Source organism: Uloborus diversus, chromosome 2 (genome assembly GCF_026930045.1).
Source record: "Uloborus diversus isolate 005 chromosome 2, Udiv.v.3.1, whole genome shotgun sequence".
NCBI classification, from domain to species: Eukaryota; Metazoa; Arthropoda; class Arachnida; order Araneae; family Uloboridae; genus Uloborus; species Uloborus diversus.
The window spans coordinates 101547267-101569910 of NC_072732.1; the positions used below are offsets into that span (position 1 = coordinate 101547267).

The following is a 22644-nucleotide window of genomic DNA, read 5'->3' on the forward strand; positions in this document are numbered from 1 at the left end:
TCGCATTTTTTTTCCAATTGCGGTTACATTCCGAACATTAGAAATGAACAATAACGTAAAATTGGCTGCTCCTTTCTCCAAAAAAGTGCGTGTGGGGGGGGGGGGGGGGTACACCCCCCACACCCCTTGCAGTTGGCCCTGATGAAAGTTCTCAAATTGAGCAGTCGATCATCCAATTTTCTTAACCTCTCCACAAAGTATCCTAAGCTGCATTTTAAAACATTGATTTTGGAACATTTCATTGCGGTGCCCACCAATCCCCTAACATCAACAAAAAACACTTTTATTTTGAAAAAAATCGAAAGTCTACCCAATCCCCCGCTCTTTCCCTTCACTTTACCAAAAACTGCCTAATTTTTGTTTTTTTGCGTAAATTTAGCGATGTTCTCCAAGTGTAGGCCATTTCCCCTTCTTTTTTTATCCCTTCGTAAGTACGTAGAAAATAATTACCTCGTTTTTTTTCTTTAACTTAGTTTCTAGTTTTAATTTCAACACTCTAGACAGTTCAAAATATTAGCTATTTCATAGCAAAAGGGCGGCTAATGGAGGAACCACCCTGGGTGGCAAACACTGTAGCTACACCACTGGGTGAATATACAGCTGTTGCAGCAATTGTGACGTCCATTTTCTTCAGCTACTTAAAACATTCCTGTATTCACAACCATTGTCACACTTCCTCACAGTCTGCTATGCATGGATCAGTAGATATAGATAGATAAAGCATGGGACCCTAATTCGAAATCCTAAAATCTGGAAGACCCAAAACCTCAAACTTTTTCCTTAATACTAAAAAAAAGGGTTTTTTTTTTTTCAGTTTTAAAAGTTCAAAATTGTTAACATTGGGCAATTAACTTGTTGAGAACAAAATACTTTCAGATCAGATTTTTGAAAATGATTTCTTTGGTGCCATGTGTTTTGCCGAAATATCTGTGTTTTGCTGCAATTTTGCAGCAATCCTTTAACACCCACTTTCTGTTAACAATAAAAAAAAAATTTCTTCTCACAAGTATGCAATACAAAGTCTATTGAAAAAATGTACAAAATTATTTTTAGTAAAAATATGATTTATTTTTTGTATTGATTGTCACATTGCATAATCATAAAAAGCATCAAATATTGCATGACAGGAGAACCTTTACTATATTTTGAGTCAGAATCCAAATCCCAGAAAAATCTGAAATCTGGAAAAGTTGCGGTCTTGAGCATTCCGAGTTTGGGGTCCCACACCATAATAACTTTGAACATGTAATAGAAATTAAAATGTATGGTTCTTTACTTATCCAGAAAAAAAAAAAAAAAACAGTGGAAAGGAGCCTGAAAAACAACCCACTGAACAAAATACCATTTTGTCCACTTTTTTAAGTGAAAAAAAAATTCTGTTCAAAAAATGAATAAATTTAGATATGGAATTAGTCAAATCAAAAAGATTTTTTCAAAACATGTTTTTCATCAAGAGCTTTTTCCAACAAAGTGTGTTTAAAGCAAATTCACCTTTGAGTTTGGGATTTATATTTGGCTTAAATTTATTTGTAGGTGCTAATGTTATTTTTTTTTTAACTGTTCAAAATAAAACAAAACATTGTGCAAATCAAAAAGTGAAATTTGGGAATGAGATCTCCTTGCTATGGTCCTTCGAAAAAAAAGTGTTTGCTTGAATCCGACAAATCACTCAAAAGTTATTTGGGGGAGAGACAGACTGACTCAAAACACACATTTTTCCTACCTCAAAACCATACTTTCTAACTTTTATTTTTTTCGTTATTTATTTAATTATTTTATTCATTTTTTACCTTTTTTTTCTTGTTTTTAGCAATGAATTAAGCCATCTTTCATGCTTTTTCTTTCTTTTTTTTACTTTTGCAGGAAAGTAGGCTAAAAAACCACTCTTAATAGTTTTTGTTTAGGGTGTAAGGAAACTCACCCCCATCCTAATTTAACCCTGATGATATTCGTTAAGACTTAACTCCTACTTTATTTACAATGTCCAAGGTCACTAAAAAATAACAATAATAAAAAAAATCAATTAATTAAAAGAAACTATGCAATAGTTTTTTTTCATTTAAACTTTTGCGGACACAAATTTTCAAGTAAAAAGTTGCAAGTTTCACAATCGTTCATCAAATACCAAAAAGGGATAACATTTAAAACTTCAAATTCATTAGGGGAAAAAATGTTCTGCAAAAAAAAAAAGTCATTAAAAACACATTAATAAAAAAAAAGGATAAATCAGAATTGAGTTTTTCCACTCATGCTATCATTTGTTTTATAAAAACTTATAGAGTAAATCACAAATTAACGGAATTCTCCTATAATGAACGTAACACAAAATCAGACAAAACTTTCAGTGTCAAAACGTTAAGAGAAATTTACCAGGAAATCGAGGGCTGGGACTTCTTGTGATTTTGTTCAACATTTGCATAATGCATCTGTGACTATTTTTTAGAGTAAAAATGAAAATATTCATTTTGCTGTTTACAAGTTCGATACACAACATAAACAGTGAAACTCTCGGTGAAAGCAGAAAGAACTTCCAGTTTCAGGAACATTTTGAAAAACTAAAAATGAGAGAAACACGAAACATACTATTTTTACGCATTTTTTTTTCGCTATTATTGGCACTTTATATGAAAAATTTTGATTCTGTTAAATATTATAAAACGTATTTTACTTCAAGGTGGGGCAAAAAGAGCGAAATATTCGCGTGATGAATATTTAGCAGAGAAAAAGCAAGCTTTATAGTAATCTTTTCTGTTATTATGCCTTAGCATCCTCAATTCCTTAACTATACCCAATTTTATAGCAAAATAAAAATAAAATAAATTTATATTTCCCTTTCCCTTCCAGAAAATAAAAGTCTAGTTTCGTTTTGCATCTGGCAATTACATTGACCTCAAAACGTGACGTTGCGCAAGTTAGTATTTTGCTTGAAATGTCACATGTTTGATTAGTTCCTTTTTTATTTCGTCAACAGTTGTTCAAAGCTTAAATCTGATTTGCTTAAAATTCAAAATTTACGATGAATAAATTGTTTCGGGACAGATCCGATAGGAATATCAATGCGGTGGGCACTTTTAAGCAGAGAAAATCATTAGGTGAGTCATGGGTTGGGTTCTGCATCTTTCAAAAAGTGATTGTTTATGTTGATGTACATTTGCAGATTACGCAGAAGCAAAGGATTATTGTTGTGCCTTTATCGCCTAAAGCTGGGGCAGTTTTGATATCAGTTTGTATTTGTTGTGGTTAAATACTTGCTGAAGTACTTAAGGGGACACTGGACGTTCAAAAGGAAGAAATTTTTGTCAAATTTTTGAAATTTTTATTTTTTGAATTTATTTGAATGTGAGGACAATTTTGTGAGTTTTGTTTTATTTATTATAGTATAGAGAATGATTTAAAATAAGTTTCAGTATTGTGAAATCAAAATAATTACGCAAGGGAATTTTCAAAGTTTTGTTAATTTTTATCGTTAAGGTTATTTACATTTTTTTTTTTAATAATTGGTCTTCTAATTAAAATTTTTTAATGAAATTTTATAATTAAGCTTGTACTAGTGTTTAAAGTATACGGTTAAAATTTCATACAAATTCATGCAATAATTTAAAAAGTTTGTTTTCAAGATCCACTGCCCCCTTAAAGTGTACTTTCAACTTTTGAAGTTTTTTTAAATTGTATTTATATGATTAGAAGTGGCAATTATTATTGTATACATATGTGTTATTTGTGTGTATATAAATAAATAAATGTGTACATACGTACATATAAATAAATGTAACTTTAATACTTTTTTGCTTTTTATTTTTGTTTATTGTACCTTTAAATTTTAAAGCTGAAAGGAACCATATTTTAGATGTAAAATATGGCTTCTTTTAACTATTTTATATAATGCCAATTTAAAACGGAAAATTTTTACCTATTTTCTGTCTTTTGTGAAAGGTAGATGCTCTTCCATTTAACATCCTAACTTTTTCTATATTAGAAGTATAATTATTAATTGAATATATGTATCTAAAAAACAAAATAAATCTTCATTCCAATAGCAATAACAAGTTAAATGTCTAATTTGTTTCATGTTCACCTGAAATTCTGCATAAATTGTTATTCAGTTTCCTTCTATGATTCTATATACATGATTTGACAACTAATAAACATGTTTTGACACAGCATAAATAAAGAATAATGTTGAACGCCTAATGTTCCTGCACCATAGTTTGCCATAATTATCCTGTAGTTTTGATGATTAATGCAGTTTAATTCTTTTTAAAAAATATATCAATTCAATTTTAAAAATCAATTTTTAAATAATATGTCTAGAAATTGCAATACCGGACCAAAAATTCAATGCCTGGATTCAGTATTTTTAAAACGTGGTACCCAAATACTGGTATTTTAAATTTCAAAAAGTGCTTGAAACCACATTGTTTCGTTGCAACATTTAATTGTTTTGTCAAAAATTATATTATTTATGAAAATGTATTGCGAACAAATATAAAATGAAGAAACAAATGTCATAATAAAAAATTAACAACAGTAAAAAACATAATGCAATGAATTCTCTTAGCCTGGAACAGGGCCGTAGCCAGAAAATATTTCAGGGAGGGTTTAAAACTTTCATACGGAGCTTTAATACATTATTGAAAACCAGCCTTGACTCACTAAAAGTGTTTTATGCAATTAATATACATGTGAAAGACATTTGAGTTTTGGAACAATATTTTTTGGAAATTTTTAAATGTAAACGAACATTTAAATGTCAAACCAAACTTTTCGGGGGGGGGGGGGGTGAACCCTAAGAACCCTTGTATACCAGGGTTGTTTGGTTTAAACCACGGTTTAAACCAATTGGTTTTTTTTTAAATGTTTTTTTTTTTTTTTTTTTTTTAAAGCCAAAAAAAAATTCATTTTACAGGTTTACATTGATTTCCCCGCACATATTGAAAAATATAAAATTCCAATTATGCTAAGTTCCTAGCTAAGTTGCAGAGATAAATACCAAAATTGCAAAGTTGCTTCTTCAAAATGTATTACAAGCTTTAATCGAAAAAATATATTAATATATTTTTTATTTCATATATGTGCTATAAAGCAGATTTCAATCAACTTCCATCATTACACAGGACAAGGGGTCATTGTTTTAAGCTATTTAAATCTCAGGCTAACATGGATATTAGGAAAAATTATTATTTTAGCAGGGTAGTGGAACCTTGGAACAGCTTACCGGAAGAGGTGGTAATGAGCAAAGAAGTAGACAGTTTTAAGAGGGCCATTGATCTTCACTGGGGATTGTGAATTGACTAGGACCAGTCTAGCTGGGGCCAGAGCCTGTTGCTGGTCGTCACTTTTGTATTTGTATTATGCTTAATTTGCATGATTAGTTAAGATTTACTAAGGATTGAATCTTTTATTGTAGATGCAATCCATTATATTGCTCACTCCTGTTGTAGGGGTGTGACCTTTTCACCCACTTATTTGCACTTTCCTGGAATTTTAACTTTGACTTGTAAGGTAATCAACAGTCTAACTTAATTGTTTGCACCTAAAAATTAAGATTTGTTCTGCAGGTGAACACAAATAATATTTTTTTGAATCAAATTTAAAAAAAAAAGTTTATACTTCACGTATATAACGTTTTTGGCAAAAATTTCTTGAAATAGAATTTGTTACACATTTATTTGTTCTAAAGAGTTTGCATTTAATATTTTTTAAACTTCAATGCTGGATGCAACATGTATGCCAGTAAATAAGCTGTAATTTAAGCCATATTACACCAATTTTTGTATTTTTGATTTGGTTCTTTGTTTTAGCGATAGTCGATATCTTTTCCAAGTCTTTCCAAAATAAAAACGGAGTCTAATATAGAGCAGCACTTTTTTTTAAAACTATGTCAGTACAACAGCAATCGATTTTTTGACTGTTCAATCATGTACTGTTGTACATTTTGCTTTACTTCAATATTTTCGATATTGTGTATGTAAAAATCAGCATTATGTAAGATCAGAAAGAAAAAATATGAAAATTGTTCTTTTGAAAAGATTATGCTTAAAAGTATAACTTTCACCTTTATTCGATAATTATTCGTATTATGTTGGTTTTATAAAGTTTTTTTCTTGGATCTTCATTATATTTTATCTTAACCCGCGTCACAACCACTTCTTGAAGTATTTTGTATCATAAAGAGTCTATATATACATGCATACTAATATGTTAATCAAGTCAAACATTTCAATCAATATATCCCCGCAGAAAGCTATTTTAATTATTTCATTTAGTTACAAGATTTTGTTCTTATCTCTTTAATTAATCAAGAAATTAGGTATAATGTGACTATTGAATAACTGTTAATTACATGGAACCTTAATTACCTTCCAAAAATTAATTGTTTTTCTTGCAAATAGTATTTAAACCAAAAAAAAAACCCGATTTAAACCAAAAAACCCTGGTTTAAGCCAAAAAACCCTGGTTTAAACCAAAAAAAAGTTTTTTTTTTGTTTTTTTTTTTTTGAAAAAAAAAAACGTTTTTTTTACCAACCCTGCCATCCCTGCCTGGAAGTCATTTTTGTGCTCAACTTTCCTACAGTTGAAAATACTCTTTCTAAATTCCCGCAGGTTGGTAGTACTGTTAACAATCCGCAATACACCTCCTCTAATTGTCTGGAAGTCCTTAATCTTCAAATAACTTGGTATCTGGCATGTTTTTTTTAATAAAATTCCTGCTGGGTGTGTGTGCTTTTTTTTTGTATTGCCTGTATTGTTAAATTATTACTTGATTTGTAGCTATTTCTAATTTCTTTCCGAAAGAGGATACTTTTTCAATATTAATGCCAATTTTTTCTTGAGCAAGAGAGGTTTGTGTTGATTTTTTATTAGCCCTTTGGTTTGAAATTTTCGATAAACATGACTAAATTTTATCTTGTAAGTTTCTCTTTTTCGTTTTCGCTTTCTTTTAAAAATTCTTTATAATAATATAAATATCTGAAAATATGTTTCAATTGATTATGCTTTACCTCTATGTAAAATTTCAAGGCACTATATAATTTTTGAGCATTATTTTGCCAAGTATAAAGCCAAATAGCGAGACAGGACAACAAACTGATACTGGTGACAACAAATTATCCATTTGTTATGCTATCAGAAACAGTTTTTGTCATAATTTAGTATAGTTGAGATAAATAATTAAAAAAGAAATTGTAAAGTATTACTGCAATTGATGGTTGGAACAAATTGTTCGTGGGACGAATGCATTCAAAATTACACTCGAAAATTAACTTTCTCAAAAGGGAAAGTGAGAGTGATCAGGGAAATAGAAAAAATAAAAAAATGGTGCACAAAAGTGCACGAAAATGCGATTCATCTCACCATCTTTTAATGGCAATATCATTATGCAATCTTTCTACTATTTTTGTTCCGGCTTTTGAAACCAAACTTTTACATCGATAGATTGATTTGGTTCTGTATCATGGAAAAAGAAATATGTAAGTAGATATTTAATAAGTTAAATTAAAAATTCTTTTAATTGAAGCTATTTTTTATTTTTAGCCAATACCAAAAATACCGGTATTTTGTCTTGGCAAATACCGGTATTGCAAAATTGCTCTAATTACTGGTATTCGGTATGCCAGTATTGCAATTACTAAATATGTCATATATAGTAAAACTTGAAAAAACTAAAATTTTTAATCAGGGTCTTTCTTTTTTATATTATTAATTGCCTTTTGATTAATTTGAATATTGAAATTTGTATTTAATTTTCGGTTGCTGAATATTCAAGTATTCGGTTTGTCTGCCTAAAAGGCAGTAAATACGGAATACCATCTGAATATTCCATGCATCTCTAATAAAAAGCATTACTTCAGTTAAGCTGAAGACATCATATTATGTGTTTTTTAAAGAAAGAACTTGCACTATTTCAGCTACAAGAAAGGAAGAAGTAGAAAATATTCGGCAAAAGTTTCCAACCAAGATACCGGTATGAAAATACTTTGATTTTATTTGTACCTTTTAGTAGTCAGAGTCGATTAGACTCTTTAATCATATAATATCTACCTTTTCTAATAACGCTTTTCTTCGTAACAAATGAAACTGAATTGATTCGTCTATTTTCTTATTTGATGAATTGGAAAATATATGAACTTGTGCAACTTTTACATTAAAAAAAAAATGGGGGGGGGGGGAATGACAAGGAAAAAAAATGCTTAATCAAATGGATATTTTATAAATTTACAAACTAGGAGTCGCGAGTAATCATGCACCAACTATTCAAAATGCATCAACAAGCAAATTGGTTGATTACTAATTTAATCAGTGAAAGATAACTGGTGAATTAACAATAGTGTGGCTAATAGTCTGCTGGTTAAATGTAATGAGAATCATTTTCAACGTTTAACACTACAATAGTGCAATTACTCCATCACTGTTAATAAATTTTTATTCAGTTAATTATTTTTCACAATTTGGACTTTTCAATATCACTTAGTAACCTAATTTATTTCAGTGTGTTTCTTTATTTTTCTCCATTTCCGTTATTTTTTTTTAAATAACGTTTCAAAATTTTATTTAAATGTTGTGAGCATTTTTTAAAATATATTGTTGATGATAAAATTACATTCTGTTCGGCTAAACAAAAAAAATTCAAATATTCAGTTAGTTATCAGTCCGTAGAGATTTTAAAAATTTTGAAGTGACCCCTTGTTTATTGTTAGCCATTAAATCTCAAGACTTTCATTCTTCATGAAAATTCTCAAGCAATCCTAAAAAGTTTTTTGGTAAAGGTTGGGTGGGGAAAAACATATTGACGAAAGACTTGTACAACATTCAGTATAATTCCCAAAATAATTTTAAAATTTCATCCAATTTCTTTGAGCTAATTTTCATATTACTGTTACTAAAATTACATTATGTTAACTAGACATGAAAGTTAAAAGTATTAGGGTGGTAACCCTGTGGTCATCAGGCTAATTTAGAAGCACTTTTAATTTAAATTTATTTTTAATTATTAGTAACCATTTAATCCAAGACTTTTACTCTGTAGAAAAAATTATAATGTTATTTAAAAGCACAATGATAAAAGAAAAAAGTGTCAATAAATGAAAAATGTTGCAACATTGTATACATGTGTATATACAAAGTAGAAAAATAAATTTAAAAAAATGACATTGCTTCAACCATCAGTTGTGCATATTTTTTTCTCTCAACCAAATAGTATTTAATAATAATTATTTTTTTGTTAAATCAAAAATTAATTATTTAAAGAGTGAAAAATTCTAAACTGATTCAACAATATGCGATGAACTTTTGTGCAATACAGCCCTACTATTTGCACTGTTTGACTCTTATTTAAAAAAAATCATATCTCTATTGTTTTATACATTTTAAAATGTATTATCTTTGTATTCTATAATTTAATGTTTATCTCCAATCTTATGTACCTTCAATACATTCATTTATTATATTCAAAAATAGGCGTTTGCTTAGCAATTATGAATATTTAAATTTGTTTAATATTCTGTTGCAAAGCATTAAAGTATTCGACTGAAACAAATATTCAGTGCATCTCTAATCAAGATCTTCTCTTCCTTCATTTTAGTGATTTTTAAGGTGTTTTCTTACAGGTAATTGTTGAGCGATATCACAAGGAATCTCAGTTGCCCTTGTTGGACAAGACTAAGTTTTTAGTGCCACAAGAGCTCACAATTTCCCAGTTCCTAACTATAATTAGGTAAGTTTTTTGAAAGCAAAATTGTTATTGAGGACAATAACAGTATAGGTGTTTTTTTTTTTTTTTTCAAATTAAATTCACAATTTTCAGTTCCACCAAAAAGCAAAGAAAAAAAAAAGGATCTTTGGAACAAATATTCTTTTTATGAACAAAAATAAAGTAGTGTGTATACATGTACGAAAACAATTAAAAAGAGTTTTAAAACTTTGCATAGAGCTTTTTCGAGATTATTAAAGCAAATCCTTTCAACAGTGCATAAAAGAAAAATGGTTCACGAAGTCCAACAATGTGCAAGTGAATATGTTAGTTTACTTGGCTGTTGTCGGACTTAACCATTTTTCTTTAAAATACTGATAAAGAAGTTTGTTTTTATAACCTCAAAACAGCTGTTTGCACAGAAGTATTTTTTACTCATTTCTTAGTACAAAGTTCCCGACTGCTTTTTTACATAATATAATTTGTATTTCAAAAAATATAGCTGATTGTGGACAAATTCTGGTTTTGATATTTTATATTGCATGGATTTGTATTTATAGTAAACATACAGATATGAAGTTTAGAAATTTGAAATTCTAAAATGAACGAGCATGAACGCAACTGTATAACGAAACAGCAAATATCAATGCAATTTTATTTGGCTCAATTGACATAACTTTTCTATCCTTCTCAATTAGAAAGTATTAGAATATAATATTAAAAATACAATGTACTCGATACTACTTTATGACACATGCTTTTAGGATTTTTTCATAAATAATGGAATCAATTGAATTTGTATATACCTTATGTACTTAATGTAAATATATTTGTTGTTTTTTTAATTGTAAAAATGCTGTATCTATTCATTAGTATTCATTCAGTGAACCTTTTCTCATTAGAAGCTATTTTATTCAAAATGAGTTTAATTAATGTTCTTTTTTTCCCTGGTTAATATTTTAGTTGTATTGACTTTATTTCCTAATCTTGATTTTCTATCATGTAAGATGAAATTTGATAACAAAACACTTTTTATCATTCTTTTCATTTATTTATATTTTATGAAAAAATTAATGATAATGTATATACATAAATTGTTTCTAGAAATCGTATGCATTTGGGTCCTACTCAAGCATTTTATCTACTTATAAATAACCGAAGCATTGCCAGTATGTCTAAAACTTTAATAGAAGTCTACTTAGAGAGTAAAGATGAAGATGGATTCTTGTATATAACATATGCTTCTCAAGAAATGTTTGGATCAGTGACTTGCAAAGGTAAACCATATTTAAAATGGACCTAAGATTCGCATTCAACTTGCAAAATTACTCAGCTTTGCGCAAGACCGTTGAAAAAAAAAATCTATGTATAAAAAGTTACAAATACAAATGTGACGACCAGCAACAGGCTCTGGGCCCAGCTAGGCTGGTCCTAGTCAATTAATTAGTCCCCAATGAAGATCAGTGGCCCTCTTAAAGCTATCCACTCCCTTGCTCATTACCGCCTCTTCCGGTAAGCTATTCCAAGTGCCCACGACCCTGCTAAAGTAGTAGTTTTTTCTGATTTCCAAGTTAGCCTGAGATTTTAATAGCTTAAAACAATGACCCCTTGTCCTGCTTTCCCCGCAAAAATTTAATCCATTTACATCTTTCATTTTGATAAATTTAAATAACTGAATCATGTCCCCTCTGACTCTCCTTTGCTCCAGGCTATACATGTTAAGCCTATTAAGTCTGGTATCATAATCTAAATATGAGAGTCCCCTTACTAATTTAGTTACCCTTCTTTGAACCCTTTCCAATACAAAAATATCTTTCTTCAGATAAGGCGACCAAAACTGAACAGCATACTCCAAATGAGGTCTTACTAAACTCCTATATAAAGGCAGAAGAACTTTCTTAGATTTGTTTGAAATAGATCTATTGATAAACCCAAGCATTTTGTTGGCTTTGTTACTAGCAATGCTGCACTGTTGACTAAACTTGAAGTCCTGATTTATAAAGATACCCAGATCCATAACATTTTCTGCCTGATTTATGACTGAACCCTGTAAACGATATCTCATATGCTTATTTCCATGACCTAACACATCGTTCAATAAGTCCCGAGACTAACCCATAGATGGCGCTAGTAGTACCAAACTAGCCACGTTTCCCTAGAGACATAACCTTTACATGAAACGTGTAAAAATTTCACGTCGATTGAACAACAAACAGCAGAGTTATAGAGGTTAGAGTAAAGTGATTTTGTTATTAGTTTGAAAAATGGAAAAAAGCGAGTTTCGCGTGTTAATTAAACATTGTTTTTTAATGGGTAAAAACACCATAGAAGCCCAGCAATGGCTTGAAAAACATTACCAGGACTCCTGTCCATCCAAATCAACGATTTGTCGTTGGTTTGCCGAGTTTAAACGTGGTCGTACGGACACAAATGATGCGGAACGTTCGGGTAGGCCATTGGAAGCCGTTACGCCGGAAAATGTGAGTGAAACGTTAAAAATAGTAATGAAAAATCGCAAAGTGAAGGTCCGTGAGATTGCAGAAATGATACAAATATCATCTGGAAGCGTGTTTAAAATCCTTCATGAAAAATTGAGCATGAAAAAGGTTTTTTCAAAGTGGGTGCCGCGATTGCTTTCAATGGAGCAAAAACAGCAACGAATTGACGACTCAGAGAGCTGTTTATCGATATTCAATCACGATAAAAAAAATTTCCTGCACCGATACGTGACCATGGATGAAACGTGGATACACCATTTCACTCCGGAGTCGAAACGGCAATCATCTGAGTGGCGCATGGCTGGAGAAAGCCGCCCAAAGCGTCCAAAAACGCAGCAGTCTGCTGGCAAAGTCTTGGCGTCTGTTTTTTGGGATACAAATGGCGTCATTTTCATTGACTACCTGGAAAAAGGCAAATCCATCAATAGCGATTATTATGTTGACTTGTTGGTACGTTTGAAGGAGGAGATTGCGGCGAAACGACCGCATATGAAAAAGAAAAAAATCCTTTTTCATCAGGATAATGCGCCATGCCACAAGTCCATGAAAACAATGGCAAAAATTAATGAGTTGGGCTTTGATTTGCTTCCCCACCCCCCGTATTCGCCAGATTTAGCCCCTAGCGACTACTGGCTCTTTGCAGATCTGAAAAAAATGCTCCAGGGAAAAAAATTCGGCTCGAATGAGGAGGTCATTGCCGAAACAGAAGCCTATTTTGAGGCAAAGGAGAAATCCTTCTATAAGCATGGAATAGAAATATTGGAAAGGCGCTGGAAAGATTGTGTCACTCTAAAAGGAGATTATATTGACGAATAAAAATGATTTAAAAAAAAAAAAATGTTGTTTTCATTGTTAGTCTCGGGACTTATTGAACGATGTGTTAAGTGTAGCATTTGACATTTCCCTACATTAACTGCCGTACCCCATTTATCTGCCCACTTAGTAATATGATCTAAATCCTCTTGCAGCTGTTTTACTTGTTCTTCATTTTTGACAATCCCCATAACTTTTACATCGTCAGCAAAACAATTCATGCTTCCAGAAATATTTTCATTGATGTCATTCATAAATATAATAAACAAAAGAGGCCCTAAAACTGATCCCTGAGGAACCCCACTTAAAACATCACTCCAATTAGAATGATTTCCTCTCACAACTACTCTTTGCTTCCTACCAGTAAACCAATTTCTAACCCAAAGTAAAGTTTTTCCTCCTATTCCTATGTCAGCTAACTTGCTGAGAAGAGCAACATGCGGTACCTTATCAAAAGCTTTTTGAAAATCAATATAAACAACATCCACACATTTTTTGTTATCTAAAGCTGAGGTAACCTTGTCGTAGAAATGCAATAAATTAGTAGTACAGGATTTACCTTTCCTGAAACCATACTGCAAACTAGTCAACAGACTATTAGTCTCTAAGAACTTCATGATCTTAATTTTGATCAAAGTTTCGAAAATCTTACAAATCACCGAAGTCAAACTTACAGGTCTATAATTCCCAGCAATACCTTTAGACCCCTTCTTGAAGAGTGGCGTTATGTTAGCCAGCTTCCAGTCCTCTGGCACCGTCCCCGAGTTATAAGAAGCATTGAAAATATTCAAAATAACATCCACTAATTCCTCTGCACATTCAACTAAAAGTTTTGGATAAATATTATCTGGTCCCGGAGCTTTAGTTGCTTTAATCTTTTTCAAATGAAATAAAACCTTGAAGGAAAAAAAGACATGTTCAGCCATCAATCTCGAAAAAGGTTACTTAAAGTTACTTAAAATAACTAAATAATGTATTGACTACTAAATAAAAAAAATCAATAAAATAAAAAATGCTGCTGCACCACTCCTATTTTCTGATCAGTCAGTGTGCTAAATTCAGGGCTGCAAAGTCGGAGAGAGAATGACTGACTGTGGCTCCTGGACTTTAAAACTTCAGATTTCAGCTTTATATTTTTTCAAAATCTCTCCCCCCTCCCTTTATCACAAGGGAAATAAACCCTAAACAAAGATTGAAATACAATGAAACCTCTTTGAGCGGCCACTCCTGTTAGTGGCCAGTTTCACACGGCACGAAATTTTTGGCCTATGCGCTCAATGTTAACTCAACCTTTCAGAGTGTCCACTCAAACCCCTCTAGTGATGTAAAATACCCAGATATTTATTTTTAGGGATATATACCTTGATAAATGCCCAAAATGGGTATTTCTCCGGATATTTATTTCAAAAATTTATATTCAATAAAATACTTTTCTGTATGTATTCCACTATGAATATACATATAGGGTCTATTCTAAAAGTAATGCAATTATTATTATTGTTATTATTATTTTTTTGAAGTAATTTATTGAACAGATTTGCACAAGCACTTAAAATTCTTCAATTCTGCACATTTCTTCCATCTCCTCTGCTATGACTGCTTAGTGCCCTGAAAGGCGTTTTTGGGAACCTCCCCTAAGGTCTTCTTCACGACTGATTGGCTCTCTTCTAGTAATGAAAAATGGGTTCATTTCTGGCCTGCCTTAACCTGAGGGAACAAAATGAAGTCTGCTGGGGTCAGGACTGTAGGCAGCTGGGACAGCATTTTCACCTGGTGCTTAGCCAAGAACTCGTGGATTGGCAGCAGGTTATGGCAAGGTGCTTCAGCATGAACTTTCCTCACACTTTTCTCATCACTAAATCTTGAGTAATGCGAAACACAGCAGTAGACGAGATGTTCAGTTCATTTGCAACCATCTTGATAGTCAATCGAGGATCAAAGTCCAACAATTGAGGAACACGAGACACATAGTTGTCGGTTTTGCTTGTTGACGGCTGCCCAGAGCGTTGTTCATCTTGAACCTCCTCCCGTCCTTCTTAAGAGGTCTTTAACCATTTCAAAACTTGGGAATAGGACAGAGAAGAGTCCCCGTAAGCCTCACCAATCATTTTGTTAGTCTCCTCAAGAGATTTTGTTGGTTAAGCAACAAAACTTAATCGAGTACCATTTTTCCCTCGACAGGCTTGGTGTGTAGAGGTTAACATTAACTGACGTCCGTCCACTTCCACAGCTTGGAGAACCCCGTGACTGATTTTCTGGAAAACCTTAGGGTCTCCCTCACCTAAACCAAGTAGTTCAATTATACTCTGACCAATAAAAGTGGCATGGAAAATACCATTGCATTTCTTTCGGAACACACCTTGTATAACCAACCATATACAAAACAATAAATATTTGCCCAAAAGTTGTATTTTGATTACAGATTTAAAGAATTATTGTGTGAAACAACTTAGCAATCTAATGTGACATTCACATTAAATGTGTTGGATCAATGTTGATAGCAAATTTCAGATATGAAAAGCCCTTCTACAAAAAGTAAAAAGCTTAACTGGTTTCAAAAAAAAAAGCAAACATCTTCTCCAATTATGACATTGAAAAGAAAGATTCTTTGGTTCACGATATGTTTCTTTCATAATTTCATCAAGTCTTTCAATAAAAATTATTATAAACTGTGTAGTACATATGTATGTATCAGTTTTACCAATTATTTCAGATTTAGATTTTAAAAAAAAAATCCGATTCATTTTTGCATTTTTTTTGTAAAATACCCAGTTTTTGGGTATTTACCCAGGCCTTGAGTAAATATCCGGGAAAATACCAAAAAAAAAAAAATTGCCTACCCACTAGGTATTTACCCGATCCAAATCACTAAACCCCTCTGAAGGTCAGTGTTGTCGCCTGTATGGGCTTTGAGATAGACTGGCGACTACTCTTCCATTTCGGTCTTTTATTTTATTTACCTTTAGCGTTTCGTTAAGAGAATGGCCAGGTGTTTTCTATGTTTAGATTTTTGTAATGAATGGGAGGGGTATTGACCTTTTTTTTGAGATAAGGTTTGCATAGATTTAAACTATTGTTTCCCTCATTGAGCTGTTTTAGAAACATATGAGAGCTAATATTTTTTTGAAGTAAAGGTCTTGGACATTTTCATTCTAGAGTGTTGACTATTGTGACGATGGCAAAGTGAATTTGTTTAACTTTAGATCAGGGAATAGAAATTTTGCATGTGTATGATAAGGGAAAATCAGCAAGGAAGTTAGCTGATTTTTATGTTGCGGTAAGACAGAAATAAACAGTCCTGAAATTATTTGTAATTAACAAAAAGTCATGTTTTTGACTCTGCAAATTTAGAAGAAAATTGACGGCGTTATTACTAATTAGGAAGCCATGGTCGAATTTTATTGCAAACCTCCGATGCATACAACCTTAAAAATTAAATGTAAAATAAACTTTTTAGTGGTTGCAATTTTTAAAGTGATTACCAAAAAATCTCATTTTTTAATATTCTGTAAATGAATTTATTTGAGCTCTCTTTTTTGTTCATCAACATTGTCAAAAAAAAACATCTTTGAGTAAAAATATATATGGTTATAATTTAAATTTGTTTCTGTGCTTTTTTCCCTGTTAATATTGTAAGCTTAAACTAAACTGAAAAGATATTTATGTGTAATTTAGTAAGTCTTCATTAGTCTTGATGATATTTCTTCTAAATTTTTCAGATTTTTCTTATATATGTCATTCCTGTCAATGTGATTGTGAAATTAATATGATCTGACGTGAAGGTACTGTATTTGTTTGAAAGAAAATGACTTTCTCAAGCATTCACTTCACTGCCATAAGCAAAAATAAGTTCCAAAGATTTGCATGGCTTTGTTACTGATTTTCTTTGCTCAACTGATGCTTTGAGTTGTATGATAATGCCTGTGATGTTTCAAGAGGGGAAAACAAAGAAAAAGAAGAGAGAAAATAGCAGTAGATTTTTCAATCTGTATCATTAAAAGCTTTTGTAATTTTTATCTTATATACACTACCTTTTTTTTTTAAATTAAAATTTTTTGCATAATTATTCAAAATGAATCCTCATTGCTGCAAGTTTATGAAGCATGAATTATTTTATTTTTCAAAACGTGATTTATTAAAAAAAATTTGCTCTATAATTTAACTGATATTGACGATTTAAAAGTGCTACTTATGCAAATTGTCAGTCTGATTTTTTTCCTGTGCACTTTTGGTTATGGAGTTACTTAACCATTGTTGGTGTCATATTAAAGTTTTTAACTTAATTTTTTTAAAGTTATTAGGTACAGCTTCAGTTGAAATACATCAATTTTTCAAATCCAAAAAAAGGTAAAATTCTTAAAGTTTTACAAAAAATAATTTGTGCTCTAATTTTGCTGAAAATGGAGGATTTCATGACAGACCTTTTATTTATAGATACATTCTCTAAGCATTGATAACAAGGTTAGAGGTTTCACCTTTCATACCAAAAATTTAACTCCTGGTTCATACATATCTAATATGAACTTCAGTATCTTAATGCAGTAAAAGTCATTATCATAAATTATGATAATGAATTTAAGTTATTTGGAGCAAAGAATTTTTGCATTATTTATTCTAAAAATGCAATTTTGACTTATTTTATCAATATGTTGACTGGAGCGTTAATAAATGCAATTGTTACAATTTTTATTTCATACTGCCTCGATTCATCATAAAGTATTCTGAAGTAAAGTTCAAGAAAAAAAAACTGAAAACATTTGGAATAACTTGATGCAGTATAAAATTCAGTTTGAAAAATATTTTCTCTGTTACATCTTTATTGGATTCTTAACTTTAGCAATTTCTGACATTAAGTAAACTAAGTGTAATTACATTTTATTCAAGAAATGTTTTGATGTGAGGAAAAGTAATTTCAGAAAAAAGTAAAATATTTTGTTTATACATTTCTGCATGTAATGCAAAATTTTAATTGATAAATTCACCATTATTATTATTTACAACTTAACTTTTAGGTAACATTGTTTTTTCATACAATATTAAAATTCAGTGTAACACAATTAAACATTTGAAAACAATAATAATAAATAAATAAATAAAAAATGAATAAATAAAATTTCCCAACTTGTGTGCAACATTAAAGCAAGTACCTGCTCTGCATTGTAATGGGATATGACATAATTTTGCATATGATGAAAGTTTACAGATTTTTGGATCATAATTTTCTATTTAATAATGTAGTGCATAATTTTATACTGTTTTTTGGGAGTAAAATCGTTTGCAAGTTCATTAAAGTGTTATTACTTTCTTCAATTTCAAAAAGACTGCTTTGACAGTTTTTTGAATACAGTATGTAATTTTTAAAAAACATAACTCTGTGTTATTGAGATGAAAGTATTTGACAGAAGTGAATGACCTTGGCTATAAAAGCAATGCTTTTGGAATTTACAATAGTTATTTAAATTTTGAATTAATCATTCCAACATATGGAGTCCAATTATTTATAAGTACAGTAATCTTTTTTTGTCAGTTGCTTTGTCTTGGTTTGTGAATAGTTATGCATAACAGTGCAAAATTCCAATAACAATCAATTTCTTTCATACAGTTTTTGTTGCTTCAATCATTAACAATCTTTTTGTTTTTAAATATTGTTTTTAATGTTACTTGCAGATTCCTTGTTTCTTACCTAACTATTGTAGCAGTAACTTTAAATTATTATTCATGATTTTGAAATTCAACTGTGATCTTACAGAATCTTGTAATTCTACTGAGTTTCTTAACTGTTGAGTGTTTGCTTTGATATTGTCAAGAAGCAGTGCAACTGATTAAATGCCAAAATACTAAATAAAATGTTTATGTGCCATTTATATGTGCTTAAGGATTATCTGGGAGTTTCATTGTAAATATGATGTGTGCTTTCACATAACGTTTTCCAAGTTTTTAATATCCATTTCTGATTTTTCATTCTTTAAAATTTAAAGGACTGAATTGGGTCTTTTCAATTTGGTGTGTGATTTATGTTTGGTTTCATTTTTTTTTCAGTTAATGTGTGCTGCACTTTCATAGCATCAGTTTTTCTTTTTAAGTTTTGGTTTAAATTTTTTAAGTTTGACTTCTGCTGTGGTAAAATTTTTTTTAAAAAGTCTCTGTGAAGGTTTACAATGTCTCTTAGTGTCAATGTAATTTAAAATACTGTATTTTAAATTATTCGTACATTTCAAAAGGTCTACTGTTTTTTAATGAAAAATTTGTAGAATTAACACAGTTGGTCTTTGCTGTTTGATAATTTTTTATGAATTTCCAAAACTATTTAAAAGTATATGCTCTGGACTGGACTCATTTTAAATTTTACCTTGATGAATTTCTCATTAGAAAAAACTTTGGGAAAAGATGTTCTAAAATCTTATAGTTTTGAAAACCATTTAAATTGTTGACAACTTCTGACTAGAAAATAGGCTTACCAACTGATCAATGAAAGAAGTGCCATAAACATTTTGATTCATGTTGCCATTGCGCTTACAGTATCTCTTCTGTTGGTTTTTGATGACTTTAAGAGATAATGATCTAGTGTGCCATGGAAGAAACTCACATTTGTCTTGCAGGCATTTTTTTTAAAATCTCCTCCCGCCCTCTCTCTCTCTAAATATCATCACTTGAAAAAAATAGTGATGCAACTCAAAAAATACCGAAAATGAGATTTTTTAATTGATAATACTTAAAAAAAATAATCTTTTGAATGAAATAAAGATGCAAGTTGTAGATAAACAACACACAATAAATTATAAACCATAACAATTCAAAAAATGGTCTCCTGGTTTTTTTAAATTGCATCGCTATTTTTTTCAAGCTGCGATATATACAAGATAAAAAATTTCATTATTGCTTTGAGGCATTGTTAATTCATGTGTTATAATATTTTTATTTTGCTGTAGTTACTTCTCTGTCTGCCAACTGCACTCCGATCTTACTGTGGTAGGAAAAGTTTGGCTCCAATTTATAGAGTTTAAAGTTATTTTCTTGAAATAATAAAAATCCAAAATTTTATGAAATAGTTAAAAAGTTTTGAAATTATTTTGATTTAAAATAATAAAAGATGCAAATTTCAACATGTCAAACTTTATCCGTTCATATGTAAATTTAAAGTAAAGTGTTTTTCTGGAAAGATTTTTGCGATTCTACTTTTAAGCAGGTATGTCAAATTCTATGATGAAATCGACAGGCATGTAACGGCGTAGTTTTCAAGCCTAAATGGAGCAATATACGAAAAATGAAGTTATTTTTGGTTTTGAAAAATAAGGTATAAGTATCAACATAATGTGTTGTTTTTTGAGAAAAAAATGTCCCAATTTATTTATTGCATTGAAAAACTCAACAATATGTCAACTTGGGACTGAAATTGAAGGAAGTGAAGACCAACTGTGTCTGATATTTTTTTCACGTCTAAATTAATTATTTGGAGACAAAAAGCAAAAATTTTGAATAGAATTAAGTTAATTTTTTTAGTTACTTTTATAATTGTGTGTTGAACTTTGTATAGTATTTGTTAAATTATATAAATATAATATGCAAATAAATTTATTAATATTATGTATACATGTTTTGTTTTTAAAGAACAAAATTATTGATATTTAAAAACTTTAAAGTAGAAAACATTCTTTTATTTCATACCCTAAAAAGTTGAGTGTATGATTTAATTCAACAATATTTTTTTTATATTTAATCCCAGTGAATTTTGTGTAAATTTTTTTTATATATTTATTCACTTTTTAAAATTGTAAGTTTTTTTGTGATCTCATTAAAGCATTTTATTTTAATTATCACTTTTTCTCTCAAAATGACTAATTTGGTTCATAGCAAAGCATACTAATAAAATGGAGAAAGAAAAACAGCATTCTCTATAAGATAACACTGAACTTATCTTGTAAAAATATCGATACATCAAAAATAATTTTTAAATATGAATTTGCTAAACATTAGGAAAAAAAATGAAAGTTAAAAGTAAGTTTCAACTCAATGCGGAAAACAATTTAAAAAAAAAAAAAAAGGAAGGAAATCAAAATTGATTACTCTTGTGTAAATTGATGTGGTTAAGAGGAAAAAAAAAATTGTTGATTGAGACGTTATCCCAGGGCCTGACTATTACTTTTGAGGATGCGGGCATGATTTTTATTTGGTGCTCCCCTCAATTCATACTGTACAGTTGAAGTAATAAAATATTTTTGATATCTATGTGTAACAGCAACCAAGTCAAATTTGATATGTGTGATAAATTTGCATAATAATATAGTATATCATGAAAACTTGCCTGGCTGCAATAAGACCATAAATTTCAAAAGTATCTACTATGTAACTTTTAATGTAATGAGTCTAAATATAGTGTTTATACATTTGCTGCTTATAGACTGCCCCTTTGCCAAAACTGTCAGAGACAACTTTTGTACCATTATTTTTTCATTCACTTTTACAGCTTCTACTACAGTGGCACTTGATTATCAAAAAGAGCTATGCAATTTTACTTGCTTCTTCACCAATATTTTTATCACGGGACGCAGGAGTGTCCTGGCCGCCAAGAAAACCAAACGTTCTGATTGAGGTGGTTGCTTGGTGAGCAAAAAGCTTCCCGCCAAACTAGATAAACAATGTAAAGGATATATCCATATTTCTGAGGAGTTGAAGGTGGGATGAGGTTCTAATGGAAGTGGGTATGATGAAAGAGGAGAACAGGGAGGATGCTAGTTTGGCAGATACTTGGCGGGCAAACTAGATATCATGACTTTTTAAGGCTAAGGGTTTTTGGGTTTAGGATGAAGGCTTTTTTTTTTGTGGGGAAGAGTTAAAGGTTTTCTTGGTAGGAAAATGTTTACAACAGGGTTGTTTTTGCTGAGTTTTGCAATACAGATATCATTAAATTGAAATCATTATATGGTGTATTTTGAGGTATAGAAGCTGTCACCAATCTTTTACATAAAATGCAGAAACTATATCACATATTTTACAATCCAATTTCTTCTATTGAAATGATAGTGAATTAATAATTACACATCTATATTTTTAAATTACAAGATTTTTAACATTCATTGAGCATGAAACATTACTCCAGGTTCAATAGATTGGATTCCACAAGAAAGGATTTAGATAGCTGTGTGTAGAAATATTCAAATCAGTTTGAGAAATTCTCATTAATCATCTCTTGGTTGTGAGTTTTCAGAAAATATTATTTTAATATCCTTTACATCAACCTCCTTTCCTTATTTTTGAGTCTTGTTTTACATTTATCTTGATCAATGAACTCCTGGTAGACCTGGAATCATTTAAAGGTAAGTACTTCTGGTCCAAAAAAGAACCTGGTGCATTTACTAAACACAACACCAATAAGGAATTTCATTGTGGTGTTGATATTCTAGAGATAACGACATCTTAAGTTTAAATACCTTTGTTCATAAAAAGAGAAAAAAGAAATAACTTCAAATAGCATAAAATGCAGATTGCTGCAGACACATGTTTCACGGTCACAAGAAACGCCTTTTTCAATGCAGAAGAAATGAGCTTTTGGATGAAAAGACATCCGACAATTCGTGCTATTTGATATTGTTAATTCTTATTTTATGACTTCTTAATTTTTACGTCCCAACAAAACAGGTGCTTTTG

At 30.5% G+C, this 22644-nt stretch overlaps 2 protein-coding genes across 2 annotated transcripts in view; one reads left to right on the top strand and one right to left on the bottom strand.

Moving 5' to 3' along the window:
• LOC129235310 (39S ribosomal protein L32, mitochondrial-like) overlaps nt 1-2562 on the bottom strand; it is a 35205-nt gene extending 32643 nt beyond the window's left edge. Inside the window, exon 1 of the mRNA XM_054869046.1 lies at nt 2371-2562. Within this exon, the coding sequence (XP_054725021.1) occupies nt 2371-2494 (124 nt within the window). The 5' untranslated portion in view covers nt 2495-2562. The remainder of the gene's footprint in view (nt 1-2370) is intronic.
• Nucleotides 2563-2901: 339 nt separating this feature from the next.
• Nucleotides 2902-20767, top strand: LOC129235311 (microtubule-associated proteins 1A/1B light chain 3A-like). The gene is made up of 5 exons (XM_054869047.1): nt 2902-3092; nt 7908-7963; nt 9606-9712; nt 10793-10965; nt 16719-20767. The coding sequence occupies exons 1-5, from the start codon at nt 3017-3019 to the stop codon at nt 16772-16774; spliced, it is 468 nt and encodes a 155-aa protein (XP_054725022.1). The 5' UTR covers nt 2902-3016; the 3' UTR covers nt 16775-20767.
• The last annotated feature ends 1877 nt before the right edge of the window (nt 20768-22644 follow it).